Source organism: Canis lupus, chromosome 8 (genome assembly GCF_011100685.1).
Source record: "Canis lupus familiaris isolate Mischka breed German Shepherd chromosome 8, alternate assembly UU_Cfam_GSD_1.0, whole genome shotgun sequence".
Taxonomy (NCBI): domain Eukaryota; kingdom Metazoa; phylum Chordata; class Mammalia; order Carnivora; family Canidae; genus Canis; species Canis lupus.
This window is the reverse complement of record NC_049229.1, coordinates 36,250,887-36,272,877: the sequence shown is the minus strand read 5'-3', so window position 1 is coordinate 36,272,877 and position 21,991 is coordinate 36,250,887. Positions and strand designations below refer to the sequence as shown.

General features: G+C 35.6%; 1 protein-coding gene across 3 annotated transcripts in view; it reads right to left on the bottom strand.

The window, feature by feature from the left end:
* SLC38A6 (solute carrier family 38 member 6) overlaps positions 1 to 21,991 on the bottom strand; it is a 72,575-nt gene that overhangs the window by 43,624 nt on the left and 6,960 nt on the right. For 2 of the 3 annotated variants that reach the window (XM_038544883.1, XM_038544882.1), the window contains exons 4-5: positions 11,755 to 11,807; positions 8,168 to 8,207 (exon numbers count right to left, since the gene is read on the bottom strand). The exons of the other annotated variant lie outside the window; for it this stretch is intronic. In XM_038544883.1, the coding sequence (XP_038400811.1) occupies positions 8,168 to 8,207; positions 11,755 to 11,807 (93 nt within the window). The remainder of the gene's footprint in view (positions 1 to 8,167; positions 8,208 to 11,754; positions 11,808 to 21,991) is intronic. 3 annotated transcript variants of the gene reach the window in all.

Here is a 21,991-nt window from a genome sequence, read left to right as displayed (position 1 = left end):
GGAGGCACAAAGAAGTAACTTGCCCAAGGTAGTGATAGTGGAAACAGCCAGTCCAGCTTATTATTAACTATTATGGAAAAGTGCAGGAACAAAGTGAGGAAGAAATCACCACAGCAAAGAAAAATAAGGGAAGTCTGTCAAAAAGACCACTCTCTAGAATTAATTTTTTCTTTTCTTCATCGGCATTTAAATAACAAATTGCTTACAAATGCTGAATTCAACGGTTAAGATCAAAGAAATTAGTGAGAGGTCTCAAAACACAGTATGTTCATTTCACTTTGACATGTATTTTCAGTGTAATTTATTTCAGCTTTGTAGCTGGTTTGGTGAAGTTATTAGTCCAAGATTCCTCTGGCAAGTTAAGGAGTTTCCTGAGGGCCTCTACTGCATCTATCACTATGATTCTAATGAATCTCCAACTATTATTGTAATTCGGGGGAAAAGCTTCCTATTCTCACATATTAGAGATATTAACATCAAACTGAAATAAAAACAAAAAACAACATAAAACCAATCCCTCTTCCCCCAAACCCTGTACTCTTATGGACTATTTTTCCCAGGACTCCTTAAAAAAATATAAAGCCTCAGTTGGAGTCTGGGCCTAAAAAAATCATTAGTTTGCAAAAATAATTATCCTTTTTGTTAAACTCTTAAAATACACGTATGAAGATAAGATTACATACAGCTATTTTTAAAACAGAATTAGGTTTTCAGCACTTGGAAAAAGTTCAGCAACTTCTTAAAGGATTAGTCAGCCAGCCCTAAACAGATGTACTATGGGAGGAAATAATAAGTTTGCCTTTCCATCTGAGAGATTCAATTTTACTTTAAACATGTTTTTGGTCATAGATAGCAAATGGTTTATTCTATTGAACACATCTTATTAACCTGGTATTCCTCCTAAATGTCCAAATGTCAGTGAAAGTCTATCCCCACTCAAAATAGTACACAATGAAATCTCTTTTTCTAAAACCCCCCAAAATGTCATTTCCTTAATTTGTACACAAATGGAAATCAAAATATATTAAGGAGGATTTCCCCCCAAACCCTAGAAAAATGTTTATTTTTGTTTTATCATTTATCAAGATGTTAAATTTGAACACAATGGGAGAATATTTACTATTCTGAGGTCCTATAATTAAACTTCAATAAGCCATGGGGATAAACAGTACAGCATAATGAATACAGTGAAAGATACTGTGATAGTGATGTAACAGGACAGATCGCAACTACCTTTGTGGTGAACAAAGCATCAGGTATAAACATGTCAAATCACTAAGTTGTACACCTGAAACTAATGTAACATTGTGTGTCAACTATATTCAAATAATTAAAAAATTATTACTAAGAAATGTATTACTTTGATAACCTCTTTAAAGTGACATGTTGCCAGTAAATTTTATCAAAGGAAGTATTTGTTAAGAAAAAAAAAAAAAACTCCTTCCAAGCTTCCTATATCTTTCCTATGCTAAGGCAGTGCTTTGCCTAGTCTAAGGCAGTGCTTTCTAGAATTTCTGAACAGTACTCTTCAGGCTCAAAGTTGTAGTATGTCTACAGATGGGCTGACCAGCAGATGGCGTTGTAACAGCACGTCCAATCCCAGTCTCCCAGGGGACAATACAAACTAAGGCATCTAAAATGACTTCACTATCCCACAAAAATAAAATTTAAAAATTTAAAAACCAGAAAATAAAACTAAAGAGTTTCTAATTTATCTAGCATTAAATCATGAATTTCAAAAATACTAAGAATTTGAAATTTTTATAGTTCTCAACTGAAGATGATCTTATTTAAATACCTTTCTGATTATGAGATTTAGAAATTATGCTGCTTGAGTACAGACAGGGGCTGCAAAGTTTCTCTTAAAACTTAAGATTTCCAAACTGAGGTGTTAATCAAGACTGCTGGAGTAAGTTTTGCGGGATCTGTGCCAGACTGAAAAATCTGGTCATTCTAGCACTTTCAGGAAGTTTCAGTAAGACTAGTAATGTTTAGGGTTCTACTTTCACAATATGTAGCTGTGATTCAATCTTTAATCTCCTTTAAGGAATCGGGGCTTTAAAGAACTAATAATGCTATATATACATAGTGGTCCTTCATATTTTATAAAGAGCAAAGTAAGGATTTAACATACTCTTCAGAGCAACTCACTTTTCCCCACTTTGAGTGGGATACAAAACCAGAAAAAACATCAATTAATTTCAGTTTATTATGCACTTCTAGTTCACAGGACTGTTTCTGATTTGACTAAAAATGATTTGGGGTTTACTGTTTGATTTCAAAGAATATTTCAGTCTACTAAGTGGTCTACCTCAAGAGTTCAGATGAACGTGAAACTACTTACTTTGGTTTTTAGGAAAAGAATCTCATAATGCAACACAGCCAGAGGACCTACTTGGAAACTACATACACTTACTTGCTACTAGGATTCTTAATCCTTTTACTAGTAACCTACCAAATTCAAACCCTAAGCCAGAGTTCTCTTGTCTGTAACAGCATTAAATATTAAAACTTCCAGATGTCTCTCTTCTGACTTTGGGTCCCAGCAGCAATGACTCTCTGCAAATGCCACTCCAGTGCCTGGGGAAATGAGCAGCTGGGGGCTATCGCTAGGATTTACTACAGTCCCTTAATTCATTAGTGTGGGGAGGAGATCAGGAATTGCTTGGAAGTAGTATTTTACTAGAGGGCTCTCCATATTCCAAAGACAAAGGTTTCCATAAGCTCAGAATAAGAGGGCTAAATTTAGTGAGTCACATTTTTTTCTATCATAAAGTTTAGATTATTCAAAGACACTGTATTTTTCCAATCAATCTGTTAGACTACATCAGGGCCCTGTGACTAATACTTGGTGCCTCATTGATCCTGGGGGAAAAAAAAAGGTTTTAAGTTCTGACAATAAATTCTTTCCTAAAGAAACTACATACTCACTAATATATTCCATGGTCTCTTCTTCCCAGCTGATCAAGTCTCTTCCTCCTAAAGAAGCACCAAACCAGGCTGCTGGGTTTTCCTTCTCTCTCTCCTTCTCTTATTCCTTCCTTTCTCCCTATAACAAATATTACTTACTAAATGCCTACTATGTGCTATGTACTAAGAATATAAATGAATGAGCAAATTACTTGGATATACATAATAGGGAGATGTAGGGGATAACTGGGTCTTCACTGAAACATCCATGTAACAAATATTAAGAGCAATTCATGATTATTTTTACTTTAAAGGTCTCTCTGTTCCATTTTTCTCACAGATTCATCAGGGGCATAGAATCCTAAGAAAACCAGAAAAAGTTTAAATGTTACAAAGAATAAAAGAATTAGGAAGAATTAATCTAAGATTAATTAGATTTCAAAATATTTTATATTCTATTTTAAATAAATAAGATCTAACTCTCCTCAATACTTTCAGCCTTTTCATTTTTATGTAATTCCAATCTATAAATTATTCTGTGGGCTTTCAAGTCTCTTTCTATCATTTATATAGTACATAAAATTGTTTCTTTGAGGCAAAATCTGAGACTTTTAAGTAGAAATTTTAAAATTCAACATTATTTATTGAGCTCCTCAACTTGAAATTAGGTCAAGTTAGAAATACAAAAACACATAGTCTCTGTCCCCAAGGAGTTTTATTTATTTATTTAATTTTAAAGATTTTATTTATTTATTCATGACAGAGAGAGAGGCAGAAACACAAGCAGAGGGAGAAGCAGGCTCCATTTAGGGAGCCTGACATGGGACTCGATCTGGGTCTCCAGGATCATACCCCGGGCTGAAGGCAGTGCCAAACTGCTGGGTCATTAGGGCTGCCCTTCCCAAGGAGTTTTAAAAATCCTCAACATTTAAACTTTTTCACAGATTTTTCACTTACTGTATCACAGCAGAAAGGAAAAAGGCTTTAGAGGCAGACAGTGAAGTTGAGTTTTCCAGCTTTATTAAGGGGTAAAAGTAAGTAAGTTATTTATCCTCTCTATGCACTAACTTCTTCCTCTGTAAAATAAGGTTAACATCATCTCCCTTGAAGAATTTTAAGTACAGGGGTGCCTGGGTGGCTCAGTTCGTCAAGTATCTGACTCTTGATTTCAGCTCAGGTCATGATCTCAGGGTCATGAGATCAAACCCTATGTCAGGCTCCATGCTGGACCTGGAGTCTGCTTAAGATTCTCTCTCCCTCTGCCCCTCCCTGCTTGATGTCTCTCTCTTTCTCAAAAAAAAAAAAAAAAAAAAAAAAGTCATAAATACAATTAAAGTACCTAGTAGAATGTTTGACCTAGATAGGATCTATTGTAACCACTTTTCAGTACTAACCAATCAGGACAAAAACTCAAACTATTTATACTAATAATTATCATCCTATCTTTCAGAAAATGGTATCAGAACCAGATTGCATACAGATGGGCATGTAAAAAGTATAAAAATTCAATCTTATGCTATATACTTCATATCATCTTATAAAATACCCAACATGTTTCTAATTAATAAAGAAAAAAGGCAAAACCCATTTTGAAGAAATAACATTATATAAGTCATATGCACAACATAGTCAAGAGCCTCCCAAATAAGTATGCTGTTTCTTTTCAAGCATAGTTGGCTCAGTAAGTGTTTAGGATTTCCACAAAACCAACTTATGTCAATTAAAAAAACTACTTCTTAAGGCTAGAGTCCCTAGGTCTTAACCCCAGAGGCTCAGCAGCTGCCATACAGGGTAGTTTGAAAAACTGAGATTCCTCTTTTCTGACAAAGAACAGCATCCATGAAAGCTTTTACAGCAATTGTTGATTCGTTAGTTACCTAAGAAAAGACCAAATCATCTTTTGAACCAAGTATAACCCTCCTACTGAACTTACCTGTAATAAAAATATTTCAGTACTCTGAAGTAACGTTAACATGCCTCCTACCATCCCAACTTAGAACTAGAATTTTAGAGTAAGAAAAGACCTTACGTCTCTGTTTCTCATCCTATTCCCATAGCAATTTAGCTAAGAGGAAACAAACCAAGAGAATGAGGGAGGGATTTCCCCAAGATACATGGCTATCCAATGGCAGAGACTAGCGTAGACAGACTTCAAGGTACCTGACTTCCAATATAGTGTTCTGCTTATAAGAGTAAGCTTCTACTTCTACTATAATAAAGGAATGATTTACGCATATCTGGCTAAGGCACTAGAAGACAGCTCTGAAAATGTTTCAGTTATTACTTAGTGGGCTCTCAATTAATAAACTTTTAGCCAATGTGAAGAAAATAATGAGGACATATTCCAAAAACTAAACATTACCAGCTTTTCGGAATTTAACGGACATTAAAAATTGCTGTGACTGTTTCTAAGTCACTTTTTCTTCTTCTTCTTTTTTTTTTTTTTTTAAGATTTATTTACTTATTTGAGAGAGAGAGAGAGAAAGAGAGAGAGAGAGAGAGAGAGCAAATGCACACCGGATCAGGAACAAACGCACACTGGATCAGGGGCAGAGGAAGAGGGAGTCTCCACGGAACTCCATCTCACAACTCAAGAGATTATGACCTGAGCGGAAACCAAGAGTTGGTCACTTAACTGACCATAACACCTGGGTGCCCTAAGTCACTTTTAGTAAAAACAACAACAACAAGAACAACAACAACAACAGGTTATAATATAAAGCAAACAAGCAATCAACATACTTAGAGTTGAGAGAATTGATGATTTTTCTGCCACCAGATGCAGGAATCCTTTCTAGGACATTCTTTTTCTAGAACTTTTTTTAAATTTCATGTTCAGCTTTTCAAATGTTTAAAGCCAGTGATCAATCTAGTCATTCTTTATTCTTTTTCTTGATAAATATATCTAGAATATTAAAAAGTACTTGGATATACATAGCTCATACAAATCATATTCAGCTCTGTTCAGTTCAACAAAAGTTTATCAAGCCCCATGTATTGTGCTAGGTCCTGGGAGTACAAAAAGAAATGAGACCTAGTCCTCGCCCAGGACTAGGAGTTTACAATATAGTAGAGGAGAAAAGCATATAGAGAAATTGCTTCAATCTAGGTAAAAAAAATTGCTAAAATAGATCATGTAAAATAAATAGTTAGGTACAAGATTAGAGAACAAGGAAGGGATCCGAGTGAAAGATACCAAGAATACAACAGTGAGCATTTTGGCCATCACACATTTGGATCCAAATTCCTGGATTGAAATTTCTATATAAAATGCCAAACAATAGTTCAACCTAATCTAAACAAAGTGTGATGGTTCTTAGTAATAAGATAGAATAATGAGGGAGACATTACATTGAGAAAATAACATGAGACATTACAAGTGTACATTTAAACAATTAATTTTAACTAAAATAAGATAAATTATTCTAAAGCAGATCTTAAAATCAATGACATTATACAGATTCATAAAGAAAGAGACTGGTTACTGGTTTCTAGCATTAAGAGTGAAGTAATATATGTTAGAACGAAATTATTTGGTATGACATCCAAGAAAACATTCTTCCTTTTTTTTTCCATGAACATTCAGATAATTAAAATGTAAATGTTCAGGATTCTCAAAACAATAGCAAGTACAATTTATTGTTGGAATGTTAATTTTTTCCTTGACCAAGAAAACCTAAAGATGGAATTTGGTTGAATGATATTTAAAGTAAAATAGCTTAGATCGTATCAGAGTTGAACTTTATTAAAGCTGTCACCTTTAAATTATTTTGAACTATTACATGTAAGAAATAAGATTAAAATTTTCTCTGACTATACAATTTTATGCAAGATCCAAAATGCAGGTCAACTTTCCCTGTGTATCTTCCTTTAAACAAATACCATTTATTTAGCACTCCAGTGAATGGTAAAAGAAAATGAAGACCTTGTTGAGTACTATATAACTTCTTTACAACATATACAAATATGACTCCCATATTTTGGATTTGAATGTTTAATACATGTAATCAGTAACTGTCTATAATTAACAGTAATTCTTGTTTCTTCTTTTAAAGATTTTAAATTTTTTTATTGATGAGAGACACAGAGAGAGACATAGGGAGAAGGAGAAGCAAAAAACAAAAAAAGAAAGAAAAGAAAAGAAAAGAAAAAAGAAAAGAAAAAAGAAAAGAAAAAAGAAAAGGAGAAGCAGGCTCCCTGCAGGGAGCCTGATGCAGGACTCATCCAAGGACCCTGGGATCATGACCTGAGCCAAAGGCAGAAGCTCAACCACTGAGCCACCCAGGTACCCCATAATTTTTGTTTCTACATGGCTCTCAAATATTGGGATCTTTTAAAATGAAAACAAGATACAAGACAAATGTGAGAATGGTTCTTGTTTCAGGTTTGTTTATTTATTTTTAGAGAGGGAGGAGGGTGCAGAGGGAGAGGGAAAGAGAATCTTAAGCAGGCTCCGTGCCCAGAGTAGAGCCCAATGCAGGGCTCCATCTTACAACCCTGAGATCATGACCTGAGCCAAAATCAAGAGTCAGAAACTTAACCAAGTTACCCAGATGCCCCATGTTTGTTTATTTTTTAAACTAACTTGTCCTTTTAAATGTCTTGGTTATAAGAGGACATTGCTTATCTACACCGGATTGTTCACAACCCAGGAAACATAACTCCCTCTGAAGCAGTATATGCCAATGCAGTAATTAGGACAAAAGTAAAGGGGAAATATTTTATTTTATTATTTTTTTAAAGATTTTATTTATTTATTCATGACAGACCCACAGAGAGAGAGGCAGAAACACAAGCAGAGGGAGAAGCAGGCTCCATGAGGGAGCCCGAAGTGGTACTCGATGCCGGGTCTCCAGGATCACACCCTGGGCTGAAGGCGGCGCTAAACCGCTGAGCCACTAAGGTTGCCCTAGGGGAAATATTTTAGAATCACCTGGAGAGTTTTTCCAAACCGTACCTTACCACTATCACAACTACAGAAAGCCAATGCTTTAGAGGTGTGTTGCAGACCTAACAATAAGACTGAAATCAAGAGATTACCTGGAACTAAATTTAGAAGCTATTGTCCTACAAGAGCTGCTAATATAAAGGATCTTTAAAAAAGAGAGTAATGAGGACAACACTGACAGTTTCTGAAGATACCTATATGTGCAAAGGTATTCAGGATATTAGCTAAATATGTAGTAAGGTAATAAACAAAAGGAAGAAATCATTGCTATCACATTTATGCATAAGCAGTGCACTTTCAATTGCTTACCTCCAATATTCTGAATTAGGATGGTACCTGCAACCATCACCTATAAAAGAACAAATGTATTCACAAGATGAAAGAAGAAATAATATAAAAGGATTAGTATTTTAGTAAAATCCAATAACCATGACTAAAACACAGATACAGAAGCAAAGAGAAATTGAAAAGAATACATTATCAGCCATTTGTAATACATAAAACTAATTCAAAAAGCCCCTTTTTAATAGTTCCATAGTTAGTATAAAGAATGCTTTTGAAAATTTTCTTGGCAGTCATTTTAAACAGTTAAAAGTGTTAAAAAGCTAGTAATTGGTGATTATTATCAAAATAGCAGAAAATTGAAATTAAATCTATCTGGTCTCATTTTCCCTTTTTCACTGCTTCAGTAGGTAGAATGAGACATTGCTTTAGTAGGTAGACTGCTATAGCTTCAGGTATGCTGTGCTAATGCTGTTTTGCATAGAAGAAAATTATTATAGTCTTTTGAGTGTGTCAGCATGGCATACACCAAGCTTTTGAACATCCTGTCCCAGGAATTAGTAAAGTCCAGAGCAGAAAACTCTAGAGCCCACATATTCGCAGATCTGAAATTTTAAGAAAATTAGTTCAATCTCAAAAATATGGAGTGGGCTTAGTGTAAGATAATCGAAGGTCATAAAGACTGTAGTCTATTGGAGAACTCCTTCCCTTTCAAAATGGGGCAGCTGCTGTTCAGCTCTGGCCTGTCGCTGGCATGTGGAAATGTGGATCCAATGTACCTATATCTTCTACATTTTTTAAAAAAGATTTTATTTATTTATTCATGAGAGACAAAGAGACAGAGAGGCAGAGACACAGGCAGAGGGAGAAGCAGGCTCCATGCAAGGAGCCCGATGTGGGACTCGATCCCTGAGACTCCGGGATCACACCCTGAGCCGAAGGAAGGTAGACTCAGCCACTGAGCCACCCAGGCGTCCCTATCTTCTACATTTTTTTAATTTTTCAAGGAAAATCAGAAACTGAATTCTTTCAAAATTTCTTCTTAGTTGGCAATCAGTTAAAAATAAAAAAAAAAAAATGTAAGCCAGACCAAATATGCCTAAGGACTTAATTCAGTCTATACGTTGGCTGGCTTGTAATTTAGATGAGATTCTTGGGAAACTCAAGACACCTTATCCATTCTTGGTAATCAGGTATACTCATAGGAAATGACTAAACATTCTGCTTCCACTTGGGTCTTCCAATCAGATAAATCTCAATGGATCTGCACACCAATGTATGTTTGGAGTAGACTAGCTATCTAAGATCATTCAGTTCATGGATTGGGAACAGATCACCTTTCAGATTCACCTCTACTAGGAATTCCATCAGTGGCACATCATTTGCTTATCCTGGAAACACTAGAGCCCTTGGGGTCTGCAGAGCAAGGCTAATGACAGGTATCTTTGAAGATGTAGTAGCTGCCACTCTAACTTTTCCAGAAGAAACTCTGCATGTCAACTCATTTAAAAATTAGTTACAAAATGTCACAGTTATTTATGAAAAGACGATTTTGAACTTTTGCACACTATCTTTCATATGCAATTGATATCTATTGTCAGTCATACATGAAATTTGGATTTCTACTAATACACTGTAAAAAAACAATAAGACCAACTTATTCATGATTATCTTTCCATTTTTGGCTGAATTTAAGCGCTTAAGATCTAGAAAGCCAGAATGTCTATCTACCTATGTTTTGGTGAGTACTACACAGCACATGGCACATGGTATTTACTCAATAAATATTTGTTTGGTGAGTAAACAAATTAATTTATAAATGATTTAAAAAATCTTTCTTAAAAAGTTCAAAATATTTAAAAATATTTAATTCTCAGGACAATCTTATCATGTCCTATCCATTTCTGCATCATATCTGGAAAGAAGGAAATAGGAAAGTTTCAATCCAATTGTGGAAGTGGAGAGAAATAGAAAAAAGGCAAACAAGCAGCAACTCCTCCTTTAGAGTATCCTCTGTGTACCTGTCTCTTCAGAAGCAAGTGCATACATTAATGATAATGCAACTATTCTAAGAGTTTTAGGGAAAGGGGACTCTTCATTCTTTTAAATTCTGTTGTTATTCAAGGAATGAAGGAAATACTAATGTGAAATAACAGTGATGGTGCTTAGAGTCATATTTACAGATCATATGAAATTAATTTGAGAGTTTTCTTATATAAATAACATTTTCTTTTTCCTTGGTTAAACTGGATGCAGGAAATGATTATATCAAACATCCCTGTCTTCAGGAAAGAGAAACTGTTATCAGGATGATTAACAAAACCCTTTACCTTCAAGTACCATATTCTCCATTTGGTTTCAAGTTTCAGGTTATTAAGGTTCAAACCTTGAGGCTACACAGCATGATTTAAATATCTTCCTTTGTACTTTAAAAATAAAGTTAATTTGAATGTAAATACAGGTCCCTCCCCCCACATTAGGTAACTATAACTTTTTTCTCCCAGACTCAACTTCTTGGAAGTTGATTTGGGCATCTACAGATAGTATATCCTTTAAGATTATAAACAAAATAAACAAAAAACACGAAAAACAGATTTATAAATGAAAAGAAAGAGCCCTGTTTGCAACCAACATGAAAATGGGTTTAGATGTATGGTAGATCTTCAGAAACAAAGTACTACAGCACTCACAAAAATATTTAACTCCTGATTACTTATGGAAGAAAACATTGTTTTTTTTACCTCTCAATTTAGTTTAATACGCCTATCACAAATGAATGCCCAATAAATACAGCTATCATTTCTATTATTCTGAGGAGGAAAAGCAGTTGATTTAGAGGCTGAAATTCTACATGTAATATTGGCTTTAAGCAACTGTGGACAATTTCATTGTCCACAATTCAACCCCTTCATTTTTCTGGGACTTAACTTCTTCACCTATAAAGGAGGGAATAATAGCTTGATCATCTTTTAGCTCTGCTCGGCTCTTAAATGATATAATCTATTTACGTAAATTGTTATGCTATCATCTTAATTCTATGCTTCTTTCTTTTCCTATCTTTATGAAGATTTACTCAGTTAATATAATCAAAATAAATTAAAAAAAACTTAATACAGGCTATTGTTACAGTTTTAAGATTATTCAAGGCCCTGCTTTCCTTCATGAGGGTGAAAACTACTAATAAAGTGTTAAGTTTATTGGTGCATTTTTCCAGAAGGGCATATAAAGAAGAAAACAAATCTCTTTGTTTTCCGCTTCCCATCATTCTGTCATTCTTCACTTTGGTTTCCTTTTAGTCCCCTAATTTCTTTCTCTTAGATATACTTGTCTCTTTTAACTAGAACTGGAAAGAGAAAAATGTCTCCTTGGATTTTGGAAACAGTAAGAAGGAAATTTACCGGGGAACCCTGGGTGGCGCAGCTGTTTAGTGCCTGCCTTTGGCCCAGGGCGCGATCCTGGAGACCCGGGATCGAATCCCATGTCGGGCTCCCGGTGCATGGGGCCTGCTTCTCCATCGGCTTGTGTCTCTGCCTCTCTCTCTCTCTGTGTGTGTGTGACTATCATAAATAAATAAAAATTAAAAAAAAATTAAAAAAAAAAAGAAGGAAATTTACCTTTCCAGGTAATCCAAATGCAAAGAGGCCAAGATCTTCATAAGATGTCACAGCTGTTAAAAGAGATTATAATTTTTACTTTTACACAAACCATTTGTGTGCCAGCTCTTTTTTTTTTTTTTTTTTTTATGATAGTCACAGAGAGAGACAGAGAGAGAGGCGGAGACATAGGCAGAGGGAGAAGCAGGCTCCATACACCGGGAGCCCGACATGGGATTCGATCCCGGGCCTACCAGGATCGCGCCCTGGGCCAAAGGCAGGTGCTAAACCGCTGCGCCACCCAGGGATCCCTGTGTGCCAGCTCTTAAAGGGAAGAAAGCTATTCTGCTATTCCTTATAGCTATTGGATGGTCACATTAAATTTAAAGCAGAAATAACAGTTCTGGGGAAACTTTTGAACACTTATGATCTCTAAGGATAGAGTCTTCTGGGCACTTAGGTGGCTCACAGGTTAAGCATCTGGCTTTGGCTCAGGTCATGATCCCAGGGGTCCTGGGATCAAGCCCCTGCATTGGCTCCCTGCTCAACAGGGAGTCAGCTTCTCCCTCTCCCTCCCCTGTTCCCTCTGCTTGTGCTCTTTCTCTGTCAAATAAATAAATAAAATCTTAAAAAAAAAAAAAAGGATAGAGTCTTAGAATAAGTAGAGTTTAGCAAATCCCAAGGCTATCCAATCACTGCCCAGGCTGCATAGTTCAAATGCACTAATTTCTCAAGAACAGCCCCACTTCTCCCAAACAGTACTTGCATACTACACTATCGAAAAGCAAGTTTTCACTGGCACTAATTTCTGAAAACTGTGTATGTGAATAAAATTAGATAAAGTATGAAAGTTGTGTCATACTTTCAGAGACATTCACTTTTCCTTACTCCATAATTAGTAGGGCGTACATTTTCTTTTTTCATCATAAAAGAGTATGAAATTATATTTTCATTCCACATATTCAAGAAATGTGGGCACAGAAAAGATGGAAATTAAATGGATCATAAAAGAACCAAATTTGTCCTCAGCCTGTATAGCTTTGTGTTCTAACTAATGACACCACCAGTAAAAATGAGAAGTAAAAACATTTATGTAATCCTATAGTTTGAAAAGTGCTTGACCTTACAGAAGCAGACTAGCAGATGCTAAGGCTTGTTACAGCAACACACTTTTCCATTCAGTTCAAGATATGGTTTGCCATTTTTTAAAGCAAGGTTTAATATATTTTCTCAAGACACATATGTGTTTTCTTTAAATTGTCACTAACTTAACAAAAAAGCTCCTCTGTACTTTTGTATACAAGAATCACCGGGTTTGTAAAATTAAGCATTTTAAAAGAAAGCCACATGTGGCCTTTCCATGGTATATCTACAAAGTTGGACAGAAATCTGAAATATTGAAAAAATACTTTACTATTTAAAAACAAAAATTCTAACATTTTTAGTTGCAAAATTTAAATTATTAACTTTAATCTATCATTAGAGTCGATGGACGACACAGCTATTTTTTAAAATGTATTTACCTACTGCTAAACACAGTGGACACAGATAATTTAGTTTTGAATTTGGGATATATAATTTGATTATAAGTAGGAACCTTTATGCTTTCACAATGAAAGACTTCTACCGTAATCTTACAGGGGTAGATTTGGGATATATTTTATAACATAAAAATTAAAAAGTAGAGTTACAAAACTAAGAAGTGGAATTTTTTCCTCTAATGTGAAATGCCAAAATTCTTTTTCCCAAATATACGTATCTAAAGTGAATGTCATCAAAAAAATTAACAATTATTTTAGTTGATAAATCTTTACTAGTTTTAGTTTTCTTAAACATAATTGATAATATATAGGGGCACAATTCCTTAAATTTAATATTCCAAAGCCTTCCAAATTTAATTAAACCAGAAAAACTATCTAAATGTTAGCTTCTATCTAATTTGACATAGAGAAGTAAGTTTGCTAAATATTATGTGTATGTGAACCAAGTCACCAGAAGGTCTCTGATCTGTCACTGAAGTAGGAGATTAAAGGAACATCGTTATTGAATTTTAGCAACTCTCTTTTATATTATAGTTAAAACTATCTGTTCTTTCTTAAAGAAAAACTTTCTTTCCAAGAACTTAAAGCAAGGAGGCTTTTCAGTGTCACAAATAGGAATATATTGAACAACTTGCTTTTAAAATGACCTATGTAAAAAAAATAAAAATAAAAAAAAAAATAAAATGACCTATGTAGAGTTTTTCAGTCAATGAGCAAGTTATCAAGATGATACTGATCTAAAAGTTTAAGGTTTATTTTTTAATAGCAGAAAACAAGTATAGACTGTACACTTAGTAAAAATGAAAAGTAACTTTCCCATAAGCAAAAGTCATAATACAGAAAGATTCCAAAAGGAATTGGTATTTCTATTACCTAAATAAACATTCTTAATTTTCATATTTTAACACAACTTTTATTATTACAAAAAATATCAAACTAATAGCTTAATAAAGATAAATATATTTGCAACTTCTGACAGTAGTGGCATACATTTTAGCAATCTCAAACTTGTTCTCTATTACTTTTTAATTTTATAAAAAAAAAACCTCTCCAGCAAACTCCCAAATTTAGAGTGAAAAATGTTTAGACTTTTAAATGGCGACTGAGACAATGTTCAAATCTTCACTTTATCTTTCAAATCAGCATGTCTGGCTAGCCATTCAGTTTTGTCACTGTCATCATACTTCTTTTATGTTGCACAAATTAGAAGCATTTTCCCATGTTTGAGACACCATGAGTATAAATAATGGCTTCTGGTTTGAGGCTTTACTAAAATATGTACACAGTCAGCCAAATGCTTTATCTCTACATATTCTCTTTTTAATAGATTTCTGGATCATCTCAACATATAAACCAAAACAACCCTAGAGATATATTTTTAAAGTTCTGTTCTATCATTTGGGCAGTTAAGATGCTAGAAGTAGTATAAATTGGTATGACGTTTGGAATGCAGTTTGAACACTGAAACTTTAAAATATTTATAACATTTTGGGGTGCTTGGGTGGCTTAGTTGGTTAGGCGGCCAATTCTTGATTTTGGCTCAGATCATGATCTCAGGGTTGTGAGATCAAGCCCCTTGTTGATGCTCCACATGGAGTCCGCTTGTTCCTCTCCCTGTCCCTCCCCATCCCACTCATACATGCACACACATACATACTCACTCACTCCTCTCTCTCTCTCTCTCTCAAATAAATAATTTTAAAAAATAAAAAATACAGATACTTATATAACATTTTCCCCCTAGGAGCTTGCATCTTAGGAAATAAGACTAAAATCAGAAAATATTATATGCAAAGATCATCATGCATAATTTACACTGAAAAAAAAAAAGCAACATCACAAACTACTTAAATATTCAACAATGGTAGTGGTTAAGTAAATTATAATAGGTATACCTGATACAGTAATACATAGCCATTACAAATTATGTTTATGGTAACATGGAAAATGTTAATTTTGAGTGAAAAAATTAGATTCAAATATGATCCATAAAATAAAAACATAAAAAGAGTAGGATGAACTATAAACTAGTAACAATGATTCTATAGTCTTCTTTCTTTGTCTTCCTTTTTGGGGGGGGGGGGCATTCAAATATTCTACAATGACTAGAATAGGGTGGTGGAACTTTAAAAAACCATACCCCTTGAATAGTTCTATTTCCTCCACCAAATATTGGATAGGGTTGATTTAAGCTGCAACTTTCAATTTCTCTAGTGTTTAGTAATTTAAGTGTCATTTGGCCTTCTAATAAGGAATATTTTTCTGCTCTTTCATATGATCAATGTTTTAATATCTTATTTATAAAGTGAAAATGTTTTGAGAGATCTCAAAATAAGATGTGGTAATGACCAGTCACTTAGTAGCATATTTCTATAGAATAGGAATAACATTAATTATAAAAATTATAAAATTAATTCAGTCTTTTACAGGAAACCATACAAGCAGTACTTGGCACAATTCTCCTTAAATAAATAACTAAAAGCAGTCGTTAGCAATCTATTTTAGGAAATTATTTTTTGATATTAAAGAAATCAATGCAATGTTTTCAAGAGGCAGAAAGAAAGGCTGTAAATCTTAACAAGTAAATTGGGGGAAAATTTCTTCTTTAATGTACCATCAAGGCACACTTTAGTGCTATTTTGGCTAGACCAAGAGTTTGGCCTCCTCACGAATCATTTGGAAAGCTGCTTCCCATAAAGTCATGGAATATTTCCAACTAGTTACTCCAGTGTTCTGTCTGCTATGCATTTTTTCCTCAATGAAATAGGACAATTAATAAACTCTGGTTACAGTACAAAGCCCAAGTTTCAGCAGCAGCAATATTATCTTTGGATCTGAATTGAGGGATATGAGTTATTCAAATACAGTTCAACTCTCAGAAAGTTGGCCATTTAGAATGCACCCTTATTGTTCTGAAATTCTGTTCTTTCTTGTGCTTTCCATCATTTTCCTCTCACCTCTTCTCCCTAATAGTGTCATGCACCTCATTCTCTTATTGAGTGTCCACTATGCAACTGTATGGCTACTTCTGATCTTTCTTAATATGTAATTAAATGTCAGTTTATCCCCTAAGTGCGACATGATTTTAGAGAATTTGATGCAGGAAAAGGAAATAGAATGCTAGAATACCAGAAACATTCTCCTTTCCAGTGGCACAGAGGTTGTGATATTGCGTGTGTAGAGAAAGTTCTAGGATCCTAATATCTGCCAACTGCTTGGCTCTGCTGTGAACATTTACATTTACATAGTCTTATTGCTATTTATTAGTTTCAACTTTTAGACTCAACTTAAAGATAAAACGTGAATGACTTACATATGATTACAAAACAGTAAGTAAATATTGTCAATCTTGGCAATATAAAGGTGTAGCAGGGAAATATGGGAAGTATGGGAAATAGAGAGAGGACAGGTGAGAGAAAGGAAAGCAGCACTAATATCAAATAGTGGATAGTCAAAGGATGCTGTCTAAGGTCCATGAAACAAAAATAAAAATATAAGTATTAGAGTTACAAAATAATCAGCCCACCACAGGTAGGTTATAATGCCTATAGGAATTCCATTTCAGATAGTAAATGCAGCATTTAGATTTTTAAAAAGATTTTATTTATTCATGAGAGACACAGAGAAAGAGAGAGAGGCAGAGACACAGGCAGAGGAAGAAGCAGGCTCCATGCAGGGAGCCTGATGTTGGACTCGACCCGGGGTCTCCAGGATCACACCCTGGGCTGAAGGCGGCGCTAAGCCACTGAGCCACTCCGGCTGCCCTAGAATTTTTTTTTAAGAAGAGCATTGCAATGCAGGTGCCTGGGTGGCTCAGTTGGCTAAGCATATGGCTTCGGCTCAGGTCATGATCCCGGGGTCCTGGGATGGAGCCCCACCATTAGCTCCTCAATCAGTGGGGAGCTTGCTTCTTCCTCTGCCTCTGCTCCAGCTCATGCTCATTCTCTCTCTCTCTCTCTAATAAGTAAGTAAGTAAGTAAGTAAGTAAATAAATAAAAAGGGTGCTGAATTGGACAGTGTTGAGCCGCTCTAAAGGGCTTAAGTAAAAAAACCAAAATGGTTGAGCACAAAGGAGACATTTTACTCATTTATTTCCTCATCGTTGCTAACAATTAAAATCCTCATAAAAGGGGATCCCTGGGTGGCAGCAGTTTAGCGCCTGCCTTTGGCCCAGGGCGCGATCCTGGAGACCCGGGATCGAATCCCATGTCGGGCTCCCGGTGCATGGAGCCTGCTTCTCCCTCTGCTTGTGTCTCTGCCTCTTTCTCTCTCTGTGTGTGTCTATCATAAATTAAAAAAAAAAATCCTCATAAAAGGACCATAACCTTACTTTTAGGAAGAGGAAGTTAGGTGGCTGTGTTCTCTTGCTTGGTGGGCTTTAGGAAGGACCAAAATTCCCTTTAGAAGTAATAAGTGGTGAATCCCAGTATCTTCCTTGACTCTGTTTTTTTTCCTTGACTCTTTTCAACCACCTCAGTTGCTTCTCACTGGTTCAGCAAAAATTCCAAATTCCTTAGGTGGCACTTATCTATCTCTTCAACTTCATTTTCTCTTTTGCACTTCACGCAGATATAATAGTAAACAATTTTTGACATCTTAAATAACATAAACAGTACATACCTTTGTATATGAAATATTCTCTCTTGCCTGGTCCCCTAGTCAAATTCCTTTTCAGCTCAGCTCTCAAGGAGTATTTACTGACCCTCAACCTCAGCCCCCAACCCATACAAGGTAAATCACTCTCTCCTATGAGCTATCACTGTTACTAGCCTATATTCAAATAGCCACAACCATCACACTGCCATTATAATTTTTTTACTTATGTATCTGTCTACCCAATTAGACTATGAACTTTTTCAGGGAAAGAAGAGTCTTATTTATCTCTGTATCCCCAATAGATAAAAAGAGTATTGAATAAATGAACCTCCACCCTGGGCTTCGGATCTGGGACCTGTCCATCTATACAGTTCACCCTCAAGCAATACAGGGCCTAGGGTACCAACTCCTGTGCAGTCAAAAATCTGCATATAACCTTTAACTCCTCAGATACTTTGCTAATAGTTTACTGTTGACCAGAAGCCTTACTGATAACATTAACTAACACATATTCCATGTTATATACATTATGTATGGCTTCTTATAATAAAGGAAACTACAGAAATGAAAATATTAAGAAAATCATAAAGACAAAATACATTTGCTGTACTATATTTGCAAAAAAAAATCCACATATAAGTGGACTTGCAGAGTTCAAATGTGTTCAAGAGTCAACTGTTCTTCAAAGTCCATCTATCTAAAACTGAACTCATTTTTAATTTGAGTCAAAGCCTCCTTTTTTAAAAAAAGATTTTATTTATTTGAGAGAAAATGAGTGGAGGAAGAGGCAGAGAAGAAGCAGGTTCCCTGTAGAGCAGTTCTGCAGGTCCCTATGCAGAACTCAATTCCAGGACCCTGGGATTATGACCTGAGCTGAAGACAGATACTTAACCAACTGAGCCACCCAGGTGCCCAAATCAATGCCTCAGGCTATGTTCTTATCTCCATTTAATGACACCATCATTTGTCCAGTGGCTCATAACAGAAATCTGGGGGATATCCTTAGACATGTCCTTCTCTATTACTCTCCACATTCAGATATCAGCTCCTTTCAATTCTAACTCCCTTAACCTCTATATTCCCTAATCCATTTCTTTATTTCCCATGCTAATACTTTGTTTCAATCTTCCAGCATTTGATTCTTTTGTGACAACCAGGCCTCACTGCTGACTTATTAGAGTCAGACAAAAAAGAGAGGCATTCCTTTCAGGAAAAAAAAAAAAAAAGGGTTTCCACAATCTTGAAGGCAAACATGGCCTGGAAAGCTGACTGTGCCATTGTTGGGGGTGGGGGGAAACTACTTCACATGTGCCTGGGTGGCTCAGTCAGTTAAGCATCCAACTCTTGATCTCAGCTGAGGTCTTGATTACAGGGTTGTGAGTTCAAGCCCCACCACGGAGCCTACTTAAAAAAAAAAAAAAAAAAAAAAAAAAAAGCAAATTCTACTCTAATCTGGAGATGGCTCTTAGATCATCTGCTCAGTTGTCCTGGGAATTCCCTTCACCTCTCTCCTGTGCTAAATTCCCTATTTCTTTGATAGTACATAACTTTGGTAAATGGCACCCTCCATTGCTCATTAAGTAATTGTGCATAGGAAATAATTTTTTGAGTTTTTGCATGTATCAAAATATTATTCTACCATCATACTTACATGGTAGTTTTGCTGAGTATAGGACTCTATACTGATATCACTCCTCCCTAAATTTTTTTTTTTAAGATTTTATTCATTTATTCATGAGAGACACACAGAGAGAGAGAGAGAGAGAGAGGCAGGGACACAGGCACAGGAAGAAGCAGGCTCCATGTGGGAGCCTGATGCGGGACTCGATCCCAGGACCCCAGGATCATGCCTGGGTCGAAGGCAGGCACTAAACCGCTGAGCCACCCAGGGACCCGTCCTCTCCCCTAAATTTTGAAGGTATTGTGTTTTATATATAGTCTTCTTATTTAAAACATTCCAAGGGAAGTCATTTGCTCTTAAAGTTCTTGGTTCATTGGTTGAGAGTTTTGTTTGTTTCTCCTCTCTGAAAGCTTTTAGGATATTCTCTGATTTAGGATATTCTTCTGATTTTTCACAATGATGTGTGTTGTTATGAACTATGTTACAATTATTATATTGGATGCTAAGAAGAATCCTTTCAATCTGGAAACTAATTTCCTTCAGTTACACAAACTTTCCTGGTATTATTCTGTTGGTAATTTTCTGCCATTACATTTTTCTTTTCTCTCTTTATGGAATTCCAGTTATTTGTATGCTGAACCTCCTGGACTGGTCCTCTATTTTTGTATCTTTTCTCTCTCATTTCAAGCTTCTTGTCTTCCCCTTACACTCCTGGCCTAAAACATGTCCTTAACTCTTTCAACCCAACTACTAAGTTAACTCAAAATTTTAATTTCTAGAATTCTTGTGTTCTCTGTAATAATTTTAATAATTTAGTAATTTCTTGTCTTTGTTTCAAAAATCCAATGTCTTCTTTTAGTTCTCTGAAGCTATTAAATACAGTATTTTTAAGTTTTCATTGGGTCTCTGCAGAGCTTGCATTTGGAGTGTGAGGAGAAAAAATGAGTTCACCAAAACTCCAAGATCTTTGGCCTAAGCAACTAGAAGGAAGATGCTATTATCTTCCTACTTAGATGAGAAAAGAGTGGAAGGTATAGATTGGAAGTGCAAAAATGGACAGTTTGCTTATTCTGACATATATATTGGTATCCAAGTGGAGATGTCATGGAGGCAGTTGGATATAAGACTGAAAATCAGGGGAGAGATCCAGGCCAAGGGCATAAATTTTAGGGTCACTATGAGCCCTAGTGAATATACAAGAAATCAGAGGAATAGTCCTGGGGTATTCCAATGTTTAGAAGATAGAAGACGAAGAATATTTGCAGAAAAAAAAAGAGAAGCATTCAGTTAAATAGGACAAAAACCAGAAGAGTGTGAATAAGCATCACACAGAGGAAGGAACAACTAACTACCAAATGCTGCTGAAGTCAGCTAAGGTGAAGACTGACTACTAACTGCTGGATTTAGTAACTATGTGTAAGTCATCAGTACAATAAATTTCAGTGGAATAATGGGGGAAAACCTACTGGAGTGGGTCCAAAAGATGATTAAGGTGGGAAGAGAAAGAGAAAGAGAGAATAAGAGAAAAGGAAACTATCCGGCATAAACAAGTCTTTGGAGGAGTTCTGCTATGAAAGCATAATGAAAGAATCTGGAATCATTCCTAAAATGGAAGAGATGACAGATTCTTTATAAATTGATAGGAAGAAAACACAGGTAAAAGAAGAGGAGAGAACAGAGAGGGTGGCTGGAGGGATGTAGGTGAAAGCAGATGGGATCACAGCAGAAATAGAGAAGCAGGCCTTAGAGTTCTTTAGTTCTCTCAGAGAACTAAAGAGTTCAAAGTAACAGCATATGGTACATATGAAAAGGGAAGGTATAAGTGGTGGCAAGAGCTTATAATGTTCATTTATGATTCCTTCTATTTTCTCAGTGAAATAGAAAGTAAGGATATCTGCTAAGATTATAATTAAGGAAAATGTGTTGAAAGTTTGAGAGAAAAGAGAAGATATGAAAAAGTCATTTCCTAGATAGCAGCGTAAGCAAGTGAATAGACTAAAGAAGTTAATAAGGATTGTGTGATAGCATCATAGGTCCACCAGACATTCAACTATAGAGATATCAATCCGCATGGTTGTGTGTTTTTCTTCAGGAACAACTCTGTTGCACAGGTGCATGTGTGAAGTAGGCAGAGTCACATTTAACCATTGGTAGAGTTTTGTCAGAGGAGTAGGACGAAAAAAGGGAGGAGCGAGGAAGTGACTGTAATAACATAAAATGAAACTTCAACTGGACAAAGAGGGGATATATGGACAAGAGAATGAAGGAAAGTACAAAGGTTGTAGGATCAGTGAATTCCCTGCTGTTGATAGTGATGTGGAGATGAGAGGAGGGGACCTATGGGTTTATTCCCTAAGCACAATAGTTTCCCCAAGCATCACAATAAGCCACCTGTTTCTGAGACAGCAGTATGTACAACACCTTGCAATCTTTAAGGTTTTTGCATCAATGAGAACTCTTAACAAGAGCTAACACTGACCAAAGACTTGGCGTTTTATAT